Below are 18462 nucleotides of genomic sequence, written 5' to 3'. Positions count from 1 at the left end.
CACTCAACAATGTCTAGGCTGCATGACGTATTCGGACTTCTCTGTTGTTGCTAAGATTTAGACTTCCAAACATCAGAATTGAGTTTTGCATTCCCATAAATGTTTTAGGCTTATATCTTAGCTTTCCATCCATATAAAACAGACCCAAATCCAAGTTCTACAGCTGCAGATATGACTTAATGGCTGAACAGTGTTCCAATTTGGATTGAACCAGCATTTATTTTCTAAACTTCACCTTCTCTGTCTTCTCAATTTCAACTCATCAATCAATCTTTTGATTGGTTTGATATCGAATGTTTGGTGCCTTTTTCATCCTCGATTTCTTCCTGTTTGGTCATGACATGAGGAAATGGAAGTGCTAGCTGGGAATTAGTTTTTTCTTTATAATGTTCATATTCAACCCCTTCCTTACCCTTAGAGATTGACCCATCATCTATCTCACAAAGTTTAAAAGTACGTTTTTTAATATCCTTACCACTACAAAGAGTGATGACTGATTTGATTTGATCTATGTGTTGGCTTCTAGAACTATTTACGTTTGCATTGAATTGCGCCATGAGATTTTGTTATGGTTGATCTAGAAACTTATATTTGTCTTGAAAACTAAGAGTAGATGTCAATTTTGCAAGAATATCTTTAAAATGCGTTATGTTTTGAGTAAGTTCAGTGTTGATTGTCTCTTATCTTTCATTAAATACATACAAAATTTCCTCAAGATTTCCTCTAGGAGTTGGATCATAAGCCATTAGAATTTTAAAAATTATGATGTGCTTGAAATGATGGCTATGAAGTTTATATTTCACTTTTCCAACTGAAATTTGGGTGATTTCTCCAACAAGAGTTATATGTTTGCTAGTATGGGTTATAATTGGGCCTTTGAAAACTGTTTAAAGCATGAGCTTGTTCATGAAGGATTTCATTAAAAAAAGGCAAGGTTGGACAATCATTGGTTGAGTGTTTATTTGTTTCACAGATTTGACATGCAATGTCTTAAATAGATTTTAATTGACCACTCTTTTTTAATTCTAGTGCCTTGACTTTTCTAGGTCTTTTTTAATTCTAGTGCCTTGACTTTTCTAGGTAAAGATACAAACTTTAGCTTGGAGGTCATGATCTTCCCTAAGGTTGTACATACCTCTACTAGATGTATGAGGTTGAGTTTTACTCGGTATCTTATACGTGCCTGTAGTGTCCCAAATTGTAGCAACAACAAAGAAGTCTGAATCTGTTCTACAACCAGTGCACTGTTCAGTGTTTGGCCCATATCTAGAGTTCTAAAAGTCCAAATGACCTCTATTGTTTTTTTTCTGGAAAACTGAGATAATTTCCTACAACTTTCATGTTTTCAAGTGGTTCTAATTTTAATTTTATCAATGACACTTTGGGTAGACAAGAGAATATACGGATTGTAACCAAGTCAAAAGTTGGTTACCCACTCATCAATTAGTCATCAAATCAATAGTTCCTAATTTTGGCCTATAAAACGAAGCATTTACCATGCATTTAGGCATATTGGTCTCCAGATAAAGATCATGCTTTTGCTTTCTCTCTTTGTATTTTTGTAATGTTTAGGTTTTGTTTTTATTAATATCAAGTTTATGCCTTTCATTTCCTTTCTTTTACTTAGTTAACTTTTATCTTATTTATGTTCTTATTTTGTTTATTTATTTTTCTTTCTTTCATTATGTTTAGCTAAATTTATTATGTCAAGGTGAAAGGTTACATTAATGGTGTAAGAATAAATATAATGTAAACTCAACATGGACCTTAATGTTTGATACTAACATGTTTTGTATTTGTTATCTTGTTCACTCTTTAATACTTTGTTTGTTAAATGACTAATCTAGATTTATGTTGTATAACACTTAGTACAACAAATGATTGGCACTTTTATAACCTATATTGTATGGTATAACCAACACCTGAGCTATAAAAGGAACTTGATTTGTTGTTAACATAAGTTATAATCATAAACGTCTGATAAGATTTACAAGTATTAGCATTAATCAAATAAGATAACTAATGTAATCATGTTAACAATTTATAATATGAGTGGAACCTCCTTTTTTGTGTGGTTTTCAATTGAATAATAATAGTTTATACTGTACTTGTTTGACATACTATTAGTGGATCCTCTAACCTTGACATTTGTTGTTATTATCATTTAATCCTTATGTTAATCTTCCACCTCAAAGTTCTCATCAACTTCCTCTTTTTCTTCTTCTTTATTACTATTATTATTATTATTATTATTATTACTACTAGTATTATTACTATTACTATTATTAGTAGTATTATTAGTATTATTACTATTGTTATTGTGTTATTGTTATCTATAATTTATACAATTAACTTTCTTGTGGTTCGACCCCAGTCTTGCCGGGTTATTTATTACTTTGACACTTCTGCATTTGGGAGAAGACATCAATCTTTTTATCGTGTCAAGTTTTTGGCGCCGTTGCCGGGGAGGTAAGTTCTTGTACAAATTATAGTATTTATTTTATTTTTTCTTTTCACTTTTCTTGTATATAACTTTGTTTCTTTTATTTTGTTTCTCCTTCTTTTGTTTTCTTCTTCTTTTTATTCTATGTATACATGTGCAAGAGAGTGTGGTCACGTACATTAAATGGTAGACTTTATAGGGTATCCTCATTATTTTCAGAAAATATGGCCGAAGAAGATAATCAATCACTTTATAACGAGAATAATCGTGTTAGAACACTTAGAGACCACATGAATCCCACAAGAACAAGTGCATCATCATGCATAGTTTTTCCCTTCTGATGCATCTCATTTCAATTTTAAGCTAGGCATTATTCAACTTTTACCTTCTTTTCATGGCTTCGATTTGGAAAATCCATACTTATATTTAAGAGAATTTAAGGAGGTCTGTAACACATATAATAATTCAAATTGTAGCATGAACACCATCAGATTAAAACTTTTTTCTTTTTCATTAAAATATAAAGCTAAAATATGGCTACAAAACTTGAGACCTAGATCCATTCGTGCTTGGGATGAAATACAACAATAATTTTTAAAGAAGTTTTTCCCATCTCATAAAATAAACTTTTTCAAAAGACAAATCACCACTTTCACTCAAAAACCAGGAGAAACATTTTATTAATATTAGGATAGGTATCGAGACTTGCTTAATACTTGTCTTCATCATGGTTTTAAGATACGGAGATTGGTTTTATATTTTTATGAAGGCTTAACACCTAAAGATAGGCAAATGGTTGAATTAATATGTAATGGAACCTTTAAAGATAAAGACCCTAATGAAGCAATGGAGTACCTAGACTTGCTAGTTGAAAATGCTTAAAATTGGGACACTACAGACACATATGAGGTATCGAGTAAAACTCAACCTCATACATTTAGTGGAGATATGTACAACCTTAGGGAAGATCATGACCTCCAAGCCAAGTTTGCATCTTTAGTTAGAAAAGTTGAGGCAATAGAATTAAAAAAGAGTGGTAAATTAAAATCTATTTAAGACATTATTTGTCAAATCTGTGAAATAAATGAACACTCAACCAATGATTGTCTAACCTTGTCTTCTTTTGAGGAATGTCTTCATGAACAAGCTCATACTTTAAACAGTTTTCAAATACCCAATCATAACCCATACTCGCAAACATACAACCTTGGTTAGAGAAGTCACCCAAATTTTAGTTGGAAGAGTGACAATACACAAATTTCACAACCACAGTTTCAAACATACCATAATTTCCAAAATTCTCATGGATATGTATCTTCTTATGCTTCACCTCCTAGAAGAAATTTTAAGGAGACTTTGTATGCATTCATTGAAAAGCAAGAGACAATTAACACTCAACTTGTTCAAAGCATTACAGATTTTAAAGATACTTTTGCAAAATTCACATCTGCTCTCGGTTTTCAAGAGAAAGGTAAGTTTACATCTTAACTATAGTAAAATCCTAAGGGGCAATACAATGCAAATGCAAGTAGTTCTGGAAGTCAACACATGGATCAAGTCAAATTAGTCATCACTTTTCGTAATGGTAAGGTTATTCAAAAACCAATTCTTGAACCTTATGAGAAAGATGATGAGTCAATCTATAAGGGTAAGGAAGGGGTTAAATCTGAACATTGTAAAGAAAAGACTAATTCCCCACCAGCAATTTCATTTCCTCATTCTATGACAAAACAAGAAGAAATCGAGGATAAAAAAGGTACCGAAAATATTGATGCAGATTTTTTATCAAGAGTGACAATAGATTCGACATTCAACATCACACCAATTGATGATTACTTTCCTAATAAATCCTTACTTTCTCTTAGTTCAATGCCCTGGTTTGCTAAAAATATCAATCTTTCTGCTTTAGAATTTTTTCTAGCTCACTAGAGTACCAAAGACAAAAGAAAATTTTTTAGTGATGTACAAAATTTTTGTTAGGATAACCCTTACTTATTCAAATATTGTCCTAATCAAATATTTTAAAGTTTCATTCCTAACAATGAGGTAAGTAGTGTCATTAAATTTTGTCACTCTAAGGCATATAAAGATCATTTATCATAATAAAAAAAGGATTGTAAAATGAGGTAAGTAGTGTAATTAAATTTTGTCACTCTAAGGCATATAAGGATCATTTATCGTAAAAAAAAAGGATTGTAGAAATCTTAGAAAGTAGATTTTACTAGCCCACCATTTTTAAAGACTCACATGCATTCCACAAAACTTGAAATTTATTTCAAAACACAAAGAGTCTTTAGATAATCTTCTATTGACTCTTAAGTCTCATTATAGTGGAGATAAGCATCATACAATTCATGACTTATGAACTCATTTTTATAAAGAACATGATTGACTTAGTCTTGGGAATTTGACTAAAAAAGACTTTATTTGCTAGTTTTTAAGAAAACTAAATGGGAAGCCAATCCTCGACACATAGAGGGCGTTTAAGTCGTTCTTGGACGTAAAACCAAGGGAAGATGTGAGCCACAATCACAACTGTGATTTGAGTTTTAGTTTGTAAAAACTTGTGTCTTTTGCTAGTTTTTAAGGATCATTTATCTTTTGTTGTTTCTTATATTTGTTTAAGTATGTTTCAGGTTTGTCAGTGTTTGGTGTTTCAGGTGATGTCTTTTATACTCTATCTTTCTACCTTAGAACATTGAGGACAATGTCTCATTTTAGTTGTGGGGAGAGGGCAGTAGGTGATATTAAAAAAAAATTAAATAATTGTATTTTTTATTTCATAAAGTATGTGCAAAATTGTTGTTACTAAGATGACAGAGTAAATAAGCTCTTTTTTTAAAGTCACTATTGAGATACATCTTAGAAAGCTTGCAGGGGTGTCTCAACACCTAATACCTTAAAACTAACTGGTTTGGGAGTTATTAGCCGAAAGCTCGCTACATGGGTTAAAGATACATTATGTTTTAAGTTACATGTATATATATTTAAAAAAACAAAAAAAACAAAAAACAAATCTCAACCCAAGGAAGTTAACCTTAAACATTAGAATAAGAATTTTGTTTTCTTCCAAGTAAAGCCCCATAACTATGTGTTGATATATTGAGCACAAAAGGAAGGTTTATTAATATCTTCTTTAAGAGGTATTGAGCAAATATATAAATTTAATGAGAGTTTGTTTATCTGGATAGATTAATGGAAGTTAAATAATGAATACCTTGTTTTGTGGAATTTGTAAATTATTTTTCTATTTAAACGCTTTGATTACTAGGGACTAGTAATAAGCTGGTTGGGGGGTGTGATTAGTACTTAAAAGTGCAATTTTTATCAAGGTTTTATATCATCATTTTGCACTTGAAGTATTAATAACTCCTTAACTAAAACATGTTTTATAATAACATATCTAATAATATAAGATACCTTTAATTTATGGTAAATGTTCATTTTAAATGCAGGCCTATCATATAAATGAAAGGATTGATTGATGAATTTAAGAACTGAAATTGAAAGGACAAAGAGATGGTCAAACTTAGAAAAGAGATATTGGTGCAGTCCAAATCGGAATATCGTTCAGTAATTGGGTCATATCTAGAGCTGTAGGTCTCGAATTTAGGTTTACTTTATATGGATGTAAAGGTAAGACATAGGCCTACAACTTTTATATGGAGCCCAGGATTTATAAAGACTATTTTTAAGTCAAAATTGAAGCAACAACAAAGAAGTCTGAATTTGTCCTACAGCCCGCGCACTATTCAGTGTTTAGCCTATATCTTTTTCTAGAAAGCTGAGAAAATTTCCTACAACTTTCATGTTTTGAAGTGGTTCTAATTCTGACATTATCAAGTTTATGCCTTTTATCAAATGACACACCAACAGGTTATTTATTTAAGTTTGTTAATTATTAGCTAATGAAAATTTATTTAAATTATGTATAAATTTTTATTTAAACCATGTATTTTAAGGTGCTTGAACTATGTATGGATTTTTATTTGAAGCATGTATTTTAAGGTACTTGAATTATGTATAAATTTTTATTTGAAGCATGTATTTTAAGGTGCTATGAATTTTTATTTGAAGCATGAATTTTTTTAATGTATTTTAAAATTCCTTATAATTTTACGTTCTGTTTTTACGATTCGAGATTGTTTTGCATTTTCCATGCCATGTCAAAATCGCAATTTTAATAACCTTGTTTGCAAGTATTACATGTTCAATGTCGCACTTCCAAAATTCATGAATCCTATTTTCTTTTATCATACTTGGGTATAAATTAATAAATTTAGTATATAATTTTATAAGTAAATTTAATGTATGCAATTACACCAAATGAGTTATGGATTTTATATAATAAAAAGCATAATTTATGTAAGGATATTGACACGACTAAAAGATCAATGTCTTTTCCCAAGTGCAGGAGTGTCGAAGTAATAAATAACCCGACAAGACCGGGGTCGAATCATAAGGAAGTTAATTGTATAAATTATAGATAACAATAATACAACGACAATAATAACAATAATAATAGTAGTAGTAGTAATAATACTAATAACAATAATAGTAGTAGTAGTAGTAGTAGTAATAACAATAAAGAAGAAGAAGAAGAAGTTGATGAGAACTTTGAGATGGAAGATTAACGTAAGGATTAAACAATGATAATAACAAATATCAAGGTTAGAGGATTCACTAATGGTATGTCAAACAAGTATAATATAAACTCTTATTATTTAATTGGAAACCACACACAAAGAAGGTTCGAATCAGATTATAAATTGTTAACATGATAGTCATCTTATTCAATTAATGCTAATTCTTGTAAATCTCATCAGACATTCATGATTATAACTTACGTTAACAACAAATCAAGTTCCTTTCATAGCTCAAGTGTCGGTTATACCATACAGCATGAGTTATAAAAGTGTTAAGCATTTGTTGTACCAAGTGTTATACAACATAAATCTAGATTAGTCATTTAATAAGCAAAGTATTAAACAGTGAACAAGATAACAAATACAAAACATGTTAGTATCAAATATTAAAGTTCATATTAAGTTTACATTATACTTATTCTTACACCATTAGTGTAACCTTTTCACTTTGACATAATAAACTTAACTAAACATAATGAAAAAAGAGAAACATAAATGAATAAGATAAGAACATAAGTAAGATATAAGTTAATTAAGTAAAGGAAAAGAAATGAAAAGCATAAATAAGATATTAATGAAAGCAAAACATAAACATTAAAAAAAATACAAAGAGAGAAAGCAAGAGTATGATCTTGATCTGGAAACCAAAATGCTTAAATGCATGGCAAATACCTCCTTTTATAGGCCAAAATTAGGAACTATTGATTTAATGATTAATTGATGAGTGGGTGGCCAAATTTTGACTTAGTGACAATCTTTGTCTTTTCTTATTTGTTTAAAATGTCATTGATAACATCATAATTAGAACTAATTAGAAACATGAAAGTTGTAGAAAATTATCTTATCTTTTCAGAATAAAAAAATAGAGGTCATTTGGACTTTTTGAACTCTAGATATGGGCCAAATACTGAACAGTACGCGGGTTGTAGGACAGGTTCAGACTTCTTTGTTGTAAGGTATCTTGTATTATTAGATATATTATTATAAAACATGCTTTAGTTAAGGAGTTATTGATACTTCAAGTGCAAAATGATGATATAAAACCTTGATAAAAATATACTTTTAAGTACTAATAAGATATGAAATTAGTTGAATATTGTAGAAAATTCAAAATCCTAAATAAATTATTGGGCATAATGACTTATATGACATTCTAAAAGTTACTTGTCAATTTGAGATGGTAAATTGTGATGTCTAGGTCATCAGTGTTGTCATTGGAGATATTACAAGGTGAAATGCAAATTTTAGTAAAGTTCATGCTTAAGAAAAACTTTGTCAAAATTTTGTTAAGAAAACAAAATGAAAGAAAAGAAAACTTTTATGAGATGAAAAATTATGAATATGTAATGTACATTATATTTGATATTGGAATTGATTTAAAATGTTTAAAAGTTCTTCAAAAAAAAAAACACCTCAATTTACACATGCAAGTTGACTAGAAGTGTTAAAGTTACATAGAGAATTCTAGAGCGTTACAACCAAACTAAAATATCTTCTTTTTTTTTAAGTCATGTAACTTTTGGTTTACTATGTTTTTAATTTGCTAGATAACCTTTCCTGTTGTAAAATCATTCATATATGTTTTTTTTAAATAATTGGTATAAATAAAATTTGAAGTTTTTAATCTAGAATTTCAAAGTTTAGATCTTTCAATAACCTTTTTTTTATAAGTTTCTTTTTCAAGGATCCAATATCGGTTAGGTCTACTATATCTTTTTTTAAAGGACCAATATAGAGTTTTTCATGAATGGATTTATTTACTAAGTTTTCTTCTCTAAAAGGCTGATATCAAAATTTATGTGAGAGACAAGTATTCTATTTAAGGGAAAACAGAACACTCACAAATGGTCTAATCAATGAGTCTATTATTTTTAAAGATTGATGCTAAATTTTTCACAAAACAATTAAAAATTAAATCAAAATATAAATTGAAAATAAGCTAAAAATAATTAGGATAATTAAAGACAATCAAAAAAATAAATTTATGAGAAAAATATATAGTAAATAACATTTTGTAAGAAATAATGTAGTAAGGTGACACGCTCTTTACTTAGACATAATTAACCCATTACCTAAATCTTTACAATTAGTGTTAATCTTTAAGATTCATAGTTTCTTCTAATTATTAGATGATAAATCCTATTTTTCAATTCTTTTTCCTTAATTTTTGGGAATCCTAGCGACATTATAATACAACAATTTATGTCAATTTGATAGGATAATTTGAGAGGACTACGTAAACTTTAGGGCGGTTAAGAAATGGGTGTAGGTATATTTTTTTATGATGAAGGTATTTTTTCTCTCTTCATCTCATTTATACTCTTGTTTTTTCTAGATAAATTTTAATGATTAACATATTAGGTAGATGATTCTCAATTAGTTAAAGTTTATAATTTAAGATGATATTCAACTAGGTTAGAGATGCAATATGCTCATGGTAGCATATCATAAATGATTATTGTTAAAAGAGTTTGCTGTGTTTTTTTTTTAATATTGGATTCTTGATTATTTAATTTTTTTTATGTATGCTTATATTTCTTTATCCTTTTATATATTTATTTATAAATTATAATTTACCATTGCATATTTAATTTTTCAAAAAAAAAATTCAAAGACTTATTTTATTTGTGGAAGTGCAGCCATACAACACCTAAGACCTAAATTATTGTAAAAATTTATTTATTTTTATCAAAATAATATTATTTTAATTTTTTAAAATAAAAAATTAAATTGATGATTGTCAATCTAATCTAAGATGAAGAGAGTATTTGTTTGTATAGTTTATTATACTTTTTAAACTAATTTTAATATGAAAAGATATTATATTAATATTTTTTTAATAATTCTAATAGATGATATTAAAAATAAAACGAATCTTAAAAAGATATTATTTTAACCATAGGATATTCTTAAAAAAAAACACTATATACTAAATTATCAGGAACAGGCCTGATTTGAGTCTAGAGCCTGGCAAAGTGTTGCAACCACGAAAGGAAAAGAAATGGAACAATAAAATAAAAGAAAACATGCGTACATGATCGTGTGTGGATTAGATATTCACCATCTTTGATCAGAAATCGAGAATAAAGCAAATTGTCTCCCAAGAATCTCCTACGCAAAGAGATAAGCGAAAAAACAAAACCGAAAAAGCAACGACTAACAGCTTCACTTGCAAAACAAACTCTACCTCATGACCACACACAAACCTAAGATCCCATTCCCATCTTGTCTTCCCACACGCTTCTCAGTCATATCTATCTCTGTATATATATACTCAATCCAACCTTAATCTCTCTCTTGCATTCTCTCTCGTTTTTCTCTCCTTGAAAATCTAAACTTTGATCCGTTCTCTCTCTCTCTGTCCCTCTCTTTCTCTTTCTGTTCCTCCTCCTTGGATCTCTCCTGGCCTTTGTGGCAGCTGAGGTCGTTCTCTTGCTCCTTTTTCTTTCTCTCTCTTGATAAGGGTTTTTTTTTTTTTCCTTTTGTTTTGTGGAATTGTATCATGTAATTTTGAATTTTTAATGTTTTTGTTAGTGACCCAGATAAGTTTTTGGATAAAAAATATCTTTATGATAATCTGATGATTTTATTGGAGAGCCAGATGATGTTATGGCCTAAATTTTGAAGCTTTGTAACAATTTTTTTTTTTTGGGTTTCTTGTGAAGTTACAAGATCTTAATTTTTTTTTCTATATGTTTGCGTGCAGGGGTTTGCTTTGGTGATTTGTTGATAAGTGAAAAGAGCGCCATGGCAGGAGGATGTGAGGAGAGGGAGAGGAGGAGGATGATGACGGAGTCTTTGGTTTGCCCAAAGCCAAGGAAATTACTACTTTTAAATCCTTCTCTTTGTGAACAAATCAGACCTCTAAGATTGTCTGTCAAGTATGTTTTCCTATTTGATCCCATAATTGTACCCTTTTCTTAGGAGTATGTATATTTTTTTCCCTTACTGTGAAAAGTTTTGGTCTTATCTGGTCTTTTATCTTTTATGCAGTCACCATACGGAGATGGCAGATTCTAAAGCTCGGGCGGAGCTGCTTGACATAATTCTTACTAAGGTACATCACTTTTTCTTTCAGCAATTTTACTGGCTGATTTTCTTTTAAAGTTTTATTTGTGACTTTTTGCTTGTTGTGCTGGTTGCTAAACCTAAAAGGTTGGCAGTGAATAGGGTCAACCTCCTTGTAGAGATCCACGTCTCTAAATATTTAAACAATTTCTGAATATTTTTTTTTGTTCTTCGCTGCTGTATTTTGGATATAATTGGTGGTTACAAATTTCTGAACTTACTATTTTTCTAAATTCAACTTTTGTTTTTACTTGTTTTTGATTGAGGTTAGTGTGTACTTTTACTCAAGTATCAAAGAAGTTTGCCTTTTTTTGGTCTCATCGTGGTTCAAGTTTCTCATATGCCAAGATGGTGCTGAGAATCTGTTTTTCGTCACAGTTCCTGTTTGAATTTCTTTGTGTTCATGGGTTAGATTTGTGAGCTTCCTACTGTCTACGCTTTCTTGAAGCAAATAATCAAGTCCTCATAATTTTCTCTACTAAATAATGTGGGGAATGAATTTGTTTGAATCTTTTATTGTTTTCTGTCCCAAGAGAATTTATAATTGCTTTGCATTTTCTGATTGAAGGAAACTTATAGATCTGAATTATTGCAGGGAGGTAATGGTGGGGACAAACCTGGTTTCCAAGTGGCATCATCGCCACCATTTTACTGTGGTTCGCCACCAAGCAGGGCATCAAACCCTGTAATCCAAGATGTGCAATTTGGTAATGAAAAAATAACCCCTCCATCTCCTGCACCACCATCACCATCTCCATCGTCATCATCAGCACGTAAAGGAGTAAGTTGTGTCCGAATGAAATTTGGGGACATGCCAGCTGCGGTGAGAATTGAAGGGTTTGATTGTCGCAGCAGAGATCAGCGAAACTGTCGCATCTCTGCTGTGGCTTGAACATTGAATTAATGAAACCATTAATTGTAACAACTGCAGCAATTTTTTTACTATATGAGAGGGAGAGAGAGCTAATGGTAGTGGTGTAGTTGTACTGCTGGTGTTTCTTGGTCAGTGTATATACAAGGTTAATGGGTGTTCTATTTTGAGGTTGTCATTGTTTTTCACTCTCATGGATATGTACATTGTAATGAAGTTGACGAGACAAAAATGTTTGAATTTTTGAAGGAATAAAAGAGGGAGATGCAACTGTGTCTCTGTGTAGCTTTTGTTTATTGATAAGAGGGAGAGAGGCTTTGTAAGGTTTCCATTGTAACATGGTGTCTGTCACTCTTATGTAATCCTTGTTTCTAATTGTATCATCCCTAGGAGTAAATGAGGATTTGGTGCTTTGGAATCCGTTGTTCTCTATAAGTTTGTTTTCCAGGTTATAAACAAAGACTTAAGCAATGTCCAAACAAATTGAAAAGCAAAACGAAAGGACGAAAGGAAAACAGGGGACACCGGGGTCTACATGGAGATTTGAGTGTTGGGATTTAATTGGTTTTTTGTGTTCTTGAAAAGATGGGATCCTGAAGTGAAGAGGGAGAAAGGTCGGCAAAAATGGCAACAGGTTCAGGTCGTATACTAGCTAATTTATCAATAATGGCTCTATTATATTTTCTAAGTTGGAGAGAAGAGAGCAGGAGGTAAAGGGCTGGCATTGGATGGTTCGGTTGGTGGCTGAAAGGTCTTGGAGGGTGACAGGGGTAGGGAGGACGTTGGGCATGACCTTTCATCTGTGGGGGCTTTACAGTGAGGGTGACAGCAGCAGCAGGTTGCTGCTGAGCTCTTTGGCTACTCCTACAGCTGCTGCTTTAATTTCATCGCCCTTCCTTTGATTGGATTTGTATCTACAAGTGTATTTATTGACTCTTTTCTTCTTTATTTAAGTTTAGTATATACATAATGTAGGATAATCATCTCAATGCTTTGACGTGAGAGAACTGATATATCTTGTGAATTAAGTTAGCAATTCCAGACATCTTTTCCTTCTTTCCTTTTCCTTCGTCGTTTGATCGAAGATGCTATAAAACAGATACGCGTGGACGGGTCTATCATAACAAAGCAATAGAGAAATGACTTGCTGAGGAGGAAGAGCAAAATTTGATTGTTCAAATTGACAAAAAGGTAACATAGTTAAGGAGGTAATCATGGGTTAGGTGTCTTTTTGTCATTTTCCCACAAAAAAAAAAAAATTAACCTCAAAGTAAAGACACCAAAAAAAAATAATAATCAAAAAAAAAAAAATTAACCTCAAAGTAAAGGTACCAAAAACAAAAAAATAATAATTATTGAGAAAATTAGAATTTAGTGGTTGATTTATATTTCTTTAACCTTATCTTCAACGCAAAAATATCATCTTCGAGGTGATAAATATATTTTTTTCTAGCAATTATCATTAAAGAAAAATCATACCTACTCATATATTATTGTTCATTAAAATAATATTTTTTTTAGTTTTAGTTTTATTTTTATAATTTACTATTAAATTTATTAAGAATTAAATTCTATTATTTATCTCAATATTTTTTTATTATAATATTATTATTGTTTTAAAAAATATCTCAGCATTGAATTAATGTTCAATTTTATAATTATTTACTTTTTCTATGATATTATTAAATAAAAAACTTATTATGTTGTTAAATAAGAATTAAAAAAAATGTAATTATTATGAATTTAGCTTTGTGATTTATTATAATTTGTTTTTTATAAGATTATGGTAATTATAGAAAAATATATTGGCATTGGGTTTATGCTTGATTTGTTGAACATTTATTTTTTTATTATATTATTAAATAAAAAATAATTCTAGAAAAAATATAATTATTGAAAATTAGATTTCTTCATTTATTTCAATTTATTTTTTATGAGGTTATGATGATCTTATAAAAATATTCTAGTATTGAGTTGGTTATCGATTAAGTAAGTATCATTTTTTTATTATATAATTAAATAATATTAAAAAAATAAAATTATTAAATTTAATAAAATGAATTACCCAAGTCAAGAATTGTTGAGTTAATATTGATTTTTTTTAACTTACAAAGATGACTTAGTTATACCAGACAATTCTACATAATTTAATTTGAAATTAAAGTTAGGTAAAATATATCATCAAGAAGTTTTAAGATTTACTATTGTTAAATAAGTTTTCTTGTTTATATCTACTCATGATATAAATAGAAAGAAGGGCTTTGAGGAAGATGGCAATCCTAGAAGCACTTGCATTCCTGTTGGTTAGTTGGTTTTCTATTTCTTTGTAACGGAAAGGGGAAGAAAATTAGGTTGACACAAAATTCCTTGTCATGATACAATTTTTGACCTAAAATATCTTTTTAATTTTAATCATTTTTTTCACTTTTGTTTATTTAATTTTCATATCAAGAAATATCCAGAAAACAATCCAAAAATAAGATTATAAATAATAAAAAATAAAAGAAAAGGGTAAAAATACAAGTTTTTTTTTTTTGGATTTAACAAGCTCTTTACTTAGTTGAAAAAGGTAAAAAAGAAATATTATGAGTAATTTAGGATCCAATTCGGGATATAATTGAAAAAAATAATTTTATTAGGTTAAAATTAAAAGAATTGAAGGAACAATAATGAATATGTATAAGCGGCCACATCCAAAGATCTAATTAATTTAATCTTGGACTAAATTGAAGAGGAAAAGTGAGAATTAGAAAAAATTAATGATAAATAATCCAAGAATAAGATGATAAATAATACAATAAAAAAGAAAAGGGTAAAATATAATTACAAAAATTTGGATTTAACAAGTCAAAGATGGAGTTGAAAAAGATAAAAATATCAGGAATAATTTAGGATGCAATTCAAGATATAATTGAAAAGAAAATGGTTTCATTAGGTTGAAATTAAAAGAAATGTAGGAATAATGATGAATATATAACAAGTGGCCTAATCCAGGGTCCAATTAATTTAATCATGGACAAAATTGAAGAGGAAAAATGGGGAAAATTGAGAAAAAAAAATACATAATTTTAAAAATCAAGGACTAAATTAGAATAAATATCCAAATTAATTCATTTAGGGATGAAATAAAAAACCTAATTGCATGGATATTAAAAATTCAAAAAACAGGGACTTAAATGAAAAAGGAATAAAATGTTCAAGGCTTTATTAAATTTTTTACTTTTCCAAAAACCAATGTTATTTTTATAAAATAAAATTAAAAAGAAGAAGAAGAAGAAAAGAAATAAGATGGCGTTGTTTCATTCAAACTGAATAGTTTTGCAAAAACAGGTGTTCATAATCAATTTCCAGTCTCAATTCTTCAACAAGAATCACTCCACCAATCACTCAAGGCATTTATCACTCCAGCAAATCTCCAGCTCTTTAAAATTCTCCAACAAGAATTATGTCAGCATAGAACACAAGTCTCTAATCTCTAGTAGAAATCACTCTGGTCTCAAATATCTAACTCCTCAAATATGGGAAAAAAGAATCATTCTAGGATATCTCCAGCTAAATCTCTAGCTTTTTGAGAATAACACCTGCACCAATCACATCTACACGACCTTAGTTGCTAGAAAAAAAGTCTTTTATATATATATATATATATATATATATATATAATTCCTAGAATTATATAAAAATATGATTTGTTAATTTATCAACCGGAGAGATTGTCTCATCTTATTAAAACTAAATTTGTTTGGGGTTTTTAATAAATTATTTTTACAAAAATTACAAAAATAAATAAGAATAACTAAGATTATAAAAGAAATATTATTTTAACCACACTATTAGATGAATGACTTTTTATATAATTTCAAATCTTCAAAAATCCACCCAATTATTGCTTTAATTGCAAGCTGTCATTTTTTTTTAGGGTCACCTTCTTCAATAAAGATGAACATTGTGGTCAAGAAAACCCTAATAATTATATATAAAATAACCAAATCCTATTGGAAAGATAAACATACTTTTATTTACTATTAGTAACCTTTCAAAAATATTTATATAAAAGTATATAAAGATTTGGGGGGTTACTGATAAATTAATATATTTTATTTTTATTTTCTTTAGATCTTCATTTAAAAGGACCATAACTTCATAGCTACTAAGTACGAGGTGGAGATAGGTGTTGTTGTCCTTAGAATGACTATGCAAATCCCTTTCAATATGATTTGTGTGATTACACTAAAAAGATCAAGTTGATCAATTTTAAAGCAAGTTAATACAATTGTACTAATAAGACTAAGGACATTTCATCGTTAAAAGGTTATGAGGTTGTTGCCCTAGAGATATAACATGTCAATCTTATCTTAGAAGATATATGCAAACGCATTAGGGAGGCTCCAAGCCCATTATTTTCAAGGCAAATTATTCAATCACACTAAGAAAACTGAGTTGATCCATTTTAAGATAAATTGTGCAATCACATTAGAAAAAATAAATCCATCACATCCTTCCATGAAAGATTGTGAGGTTGTTACTCTGAATATCACCTAGAAAATTATCTCCAAATCTATTAGAGGGATAATATCTTTGATTTTATTAGATGAAAAATATATTTAATTCTATTAGAAAGAAAATATCTCTAACTTTATCACATGAATAACATCTCTATATGCATATGGGCTTAGTGTTTAGCTAAGTCCATGGACACTAAACTTGGTAGCTCGCCATACCCATATATATTTTGTCTCAGCACTTCATTAAGTCCAAAAATGTCGGGTATAGCAATTCTTTCTTAAAACTCATATATTTTGATGTCAAGTTATCACTCAACCTCTAATTTCTCTCCATAAGGATTCAAAAAAATAAAAATAAAACTATCAATTAACATACACAAATCACATCTACATGACCTTAACTATTAGACAAAAGCCTTCCATAACATATCACTTCAAGTATTGTATAAAAATAAGGGAGTAGGCTGAGAGAAGGGAAAAGAAAAAAACAAGAGAAAAAACAAAATAATTCTTTTTACTGTGGTAATAATAATGCCTTTAAGGAGAAGAGTTGTTGAGAACTATAATAATATCAAACATTCTCATTGCAATAGTAACAACATTACTAAGGATAGAATTTTTTGAAGTTTACTAAAAAAAGGTTTTTCAAGCAAAAAAAAAGAATAATAATAAAAATTTATCACTGAACTCTAGATTGTTACAACAAGATGTTGTTGACTCTATTTTTGTCTCTTATGTTTTAGATTGTTAATACTCAAGTAATGCAGTAAACCTACTCATTCTTTACTAATGTATATAACCTTATATTTTAACTGGCTTATAGTGTTTTAATATTTTCATTTCTAATGAAGATTGCTAAAAAAACATAATATAAAAATGATATTATTTGATGATATTTTAAAATTCAAGATGTTTAGGAATAAAATTTTTATGTAGTTAGATAATGGGCTTAATAAAGTATTCTTTCTATTTAATCTATTTTTTATAGCTAAGAAAGGTGATAACATGATGTAGAAATCTTAATGTATATAAAATAACTATTTTTTTTTTTATGAATTTAGAAACTCTCAAATACTTAAGTCAGTATTTTTATAGAGAGAAAATGTAATAAATATGCAAAAAACTATTAAATCCTAAAAACAAGATTATTTGTTCTTGTTTTAATAAAAAATAAATATTATACAAGAAAGTGGTGTTACGTATACATGTTAAGAATGGAAAAATTATGAACTCTTTATTTAAATGGTTCATGAGATATGTATATCTCTCAATATTATTTTCTTGCTTGAATGAGAGGGGATAAATAGTTATTCCATTTCGATAATATTAATAAGTGATAAATATCTCTTATATATATTAATAAATAATAAATATTTCTTACTCAAATATTAATAAAAACTAAATATAATTGACACACATGTTAATGAGATGAAGAAGAGATAAGCCATGTGAAACTCTTGTATATCTAAAAGTGTAGGTGGAGTATAGACATGCTTGGCAAGTTTCTTATATTAAGGTGTCGTTTGTTTACGTGGCTGCGGCTGTGTTTTAATTAAAATGCAGTTTGCAGTCATTTGGTAAAAAGAAAAATTAGTTTATTGTGCATGGATCCCACTGTTCAATGAACAGTGCAACTAACATGAACAGTGTAATTCACTGCACTGGTCACAGTGAATTGCACTGTTCACGTGAACATTGAAATTCACTTGCACTGTTCTTACAAGTTTTTTTTTTTTTTAGAATTCATTTAATTTTATTATATATTTTTAAGTGTTAATTTAATTAATGTTTTAAGTGTTAATTTTATTAATATTCTTTAATTTAATTAATGTTTTTTATGTTAATTTTATTAATATTTTTTAAATGTTAATTTTATTAATATTTTTTAATTTTATTAATATTTTTTTAAGTGTTAATTTTATTAATATT

General features: G+C 28.8%; 1 protein-coding gene across 1 annotated transcript; it reads left to right on the top strand.

Annotated features, from left to right (window-relative positions):
* The first annotated feature begins 10142 nt into the window (after window positions 1-10142).
* On the top strand, window positions 10143-12441 carry LOC105111753 (uncharacterized). Its single transcript, XM_011007202.1, has 4 exons — window positions 10143-10512; window positions 10796-10970; window positions 11083-11146; window positions 11753-12441. Exons 2-4 carry the CDS (start codon window positions 10837-10839, stop codon window positions 12047-12049), a joined length of 495 nt encoding a protein of 164 aa, XP_011005504.1. The 5' UTR covers window positions 10143-10512; window positions 10796-10836; the 3' UTR covers window positions 12050-12441.
* The last annotated feature ends 6021 nt before the right edge of the window (window positions 12442-18462 follow it).

This window comes from Populus euphratica, unplaced genomic scaffold, assembly GCF_000495115.2.
Source record: "Populus euphratica unplaced genomic scaffold, PopEup_1.0 scaffold614.1, whole genome shotgun sequence".
Classification (NCBI taxonomy): domain Eukaryota; kingdom Viridiplantae; phylum Streptophyta; class Magnoliopsida; order Malpighiales; family Salicaceae; genus Populus; species Populus euphratica.
Note: the sequence above shows the minus strand (reverse complement) of the source record. Positions and strands in the feature narration are given on the sequence as shown.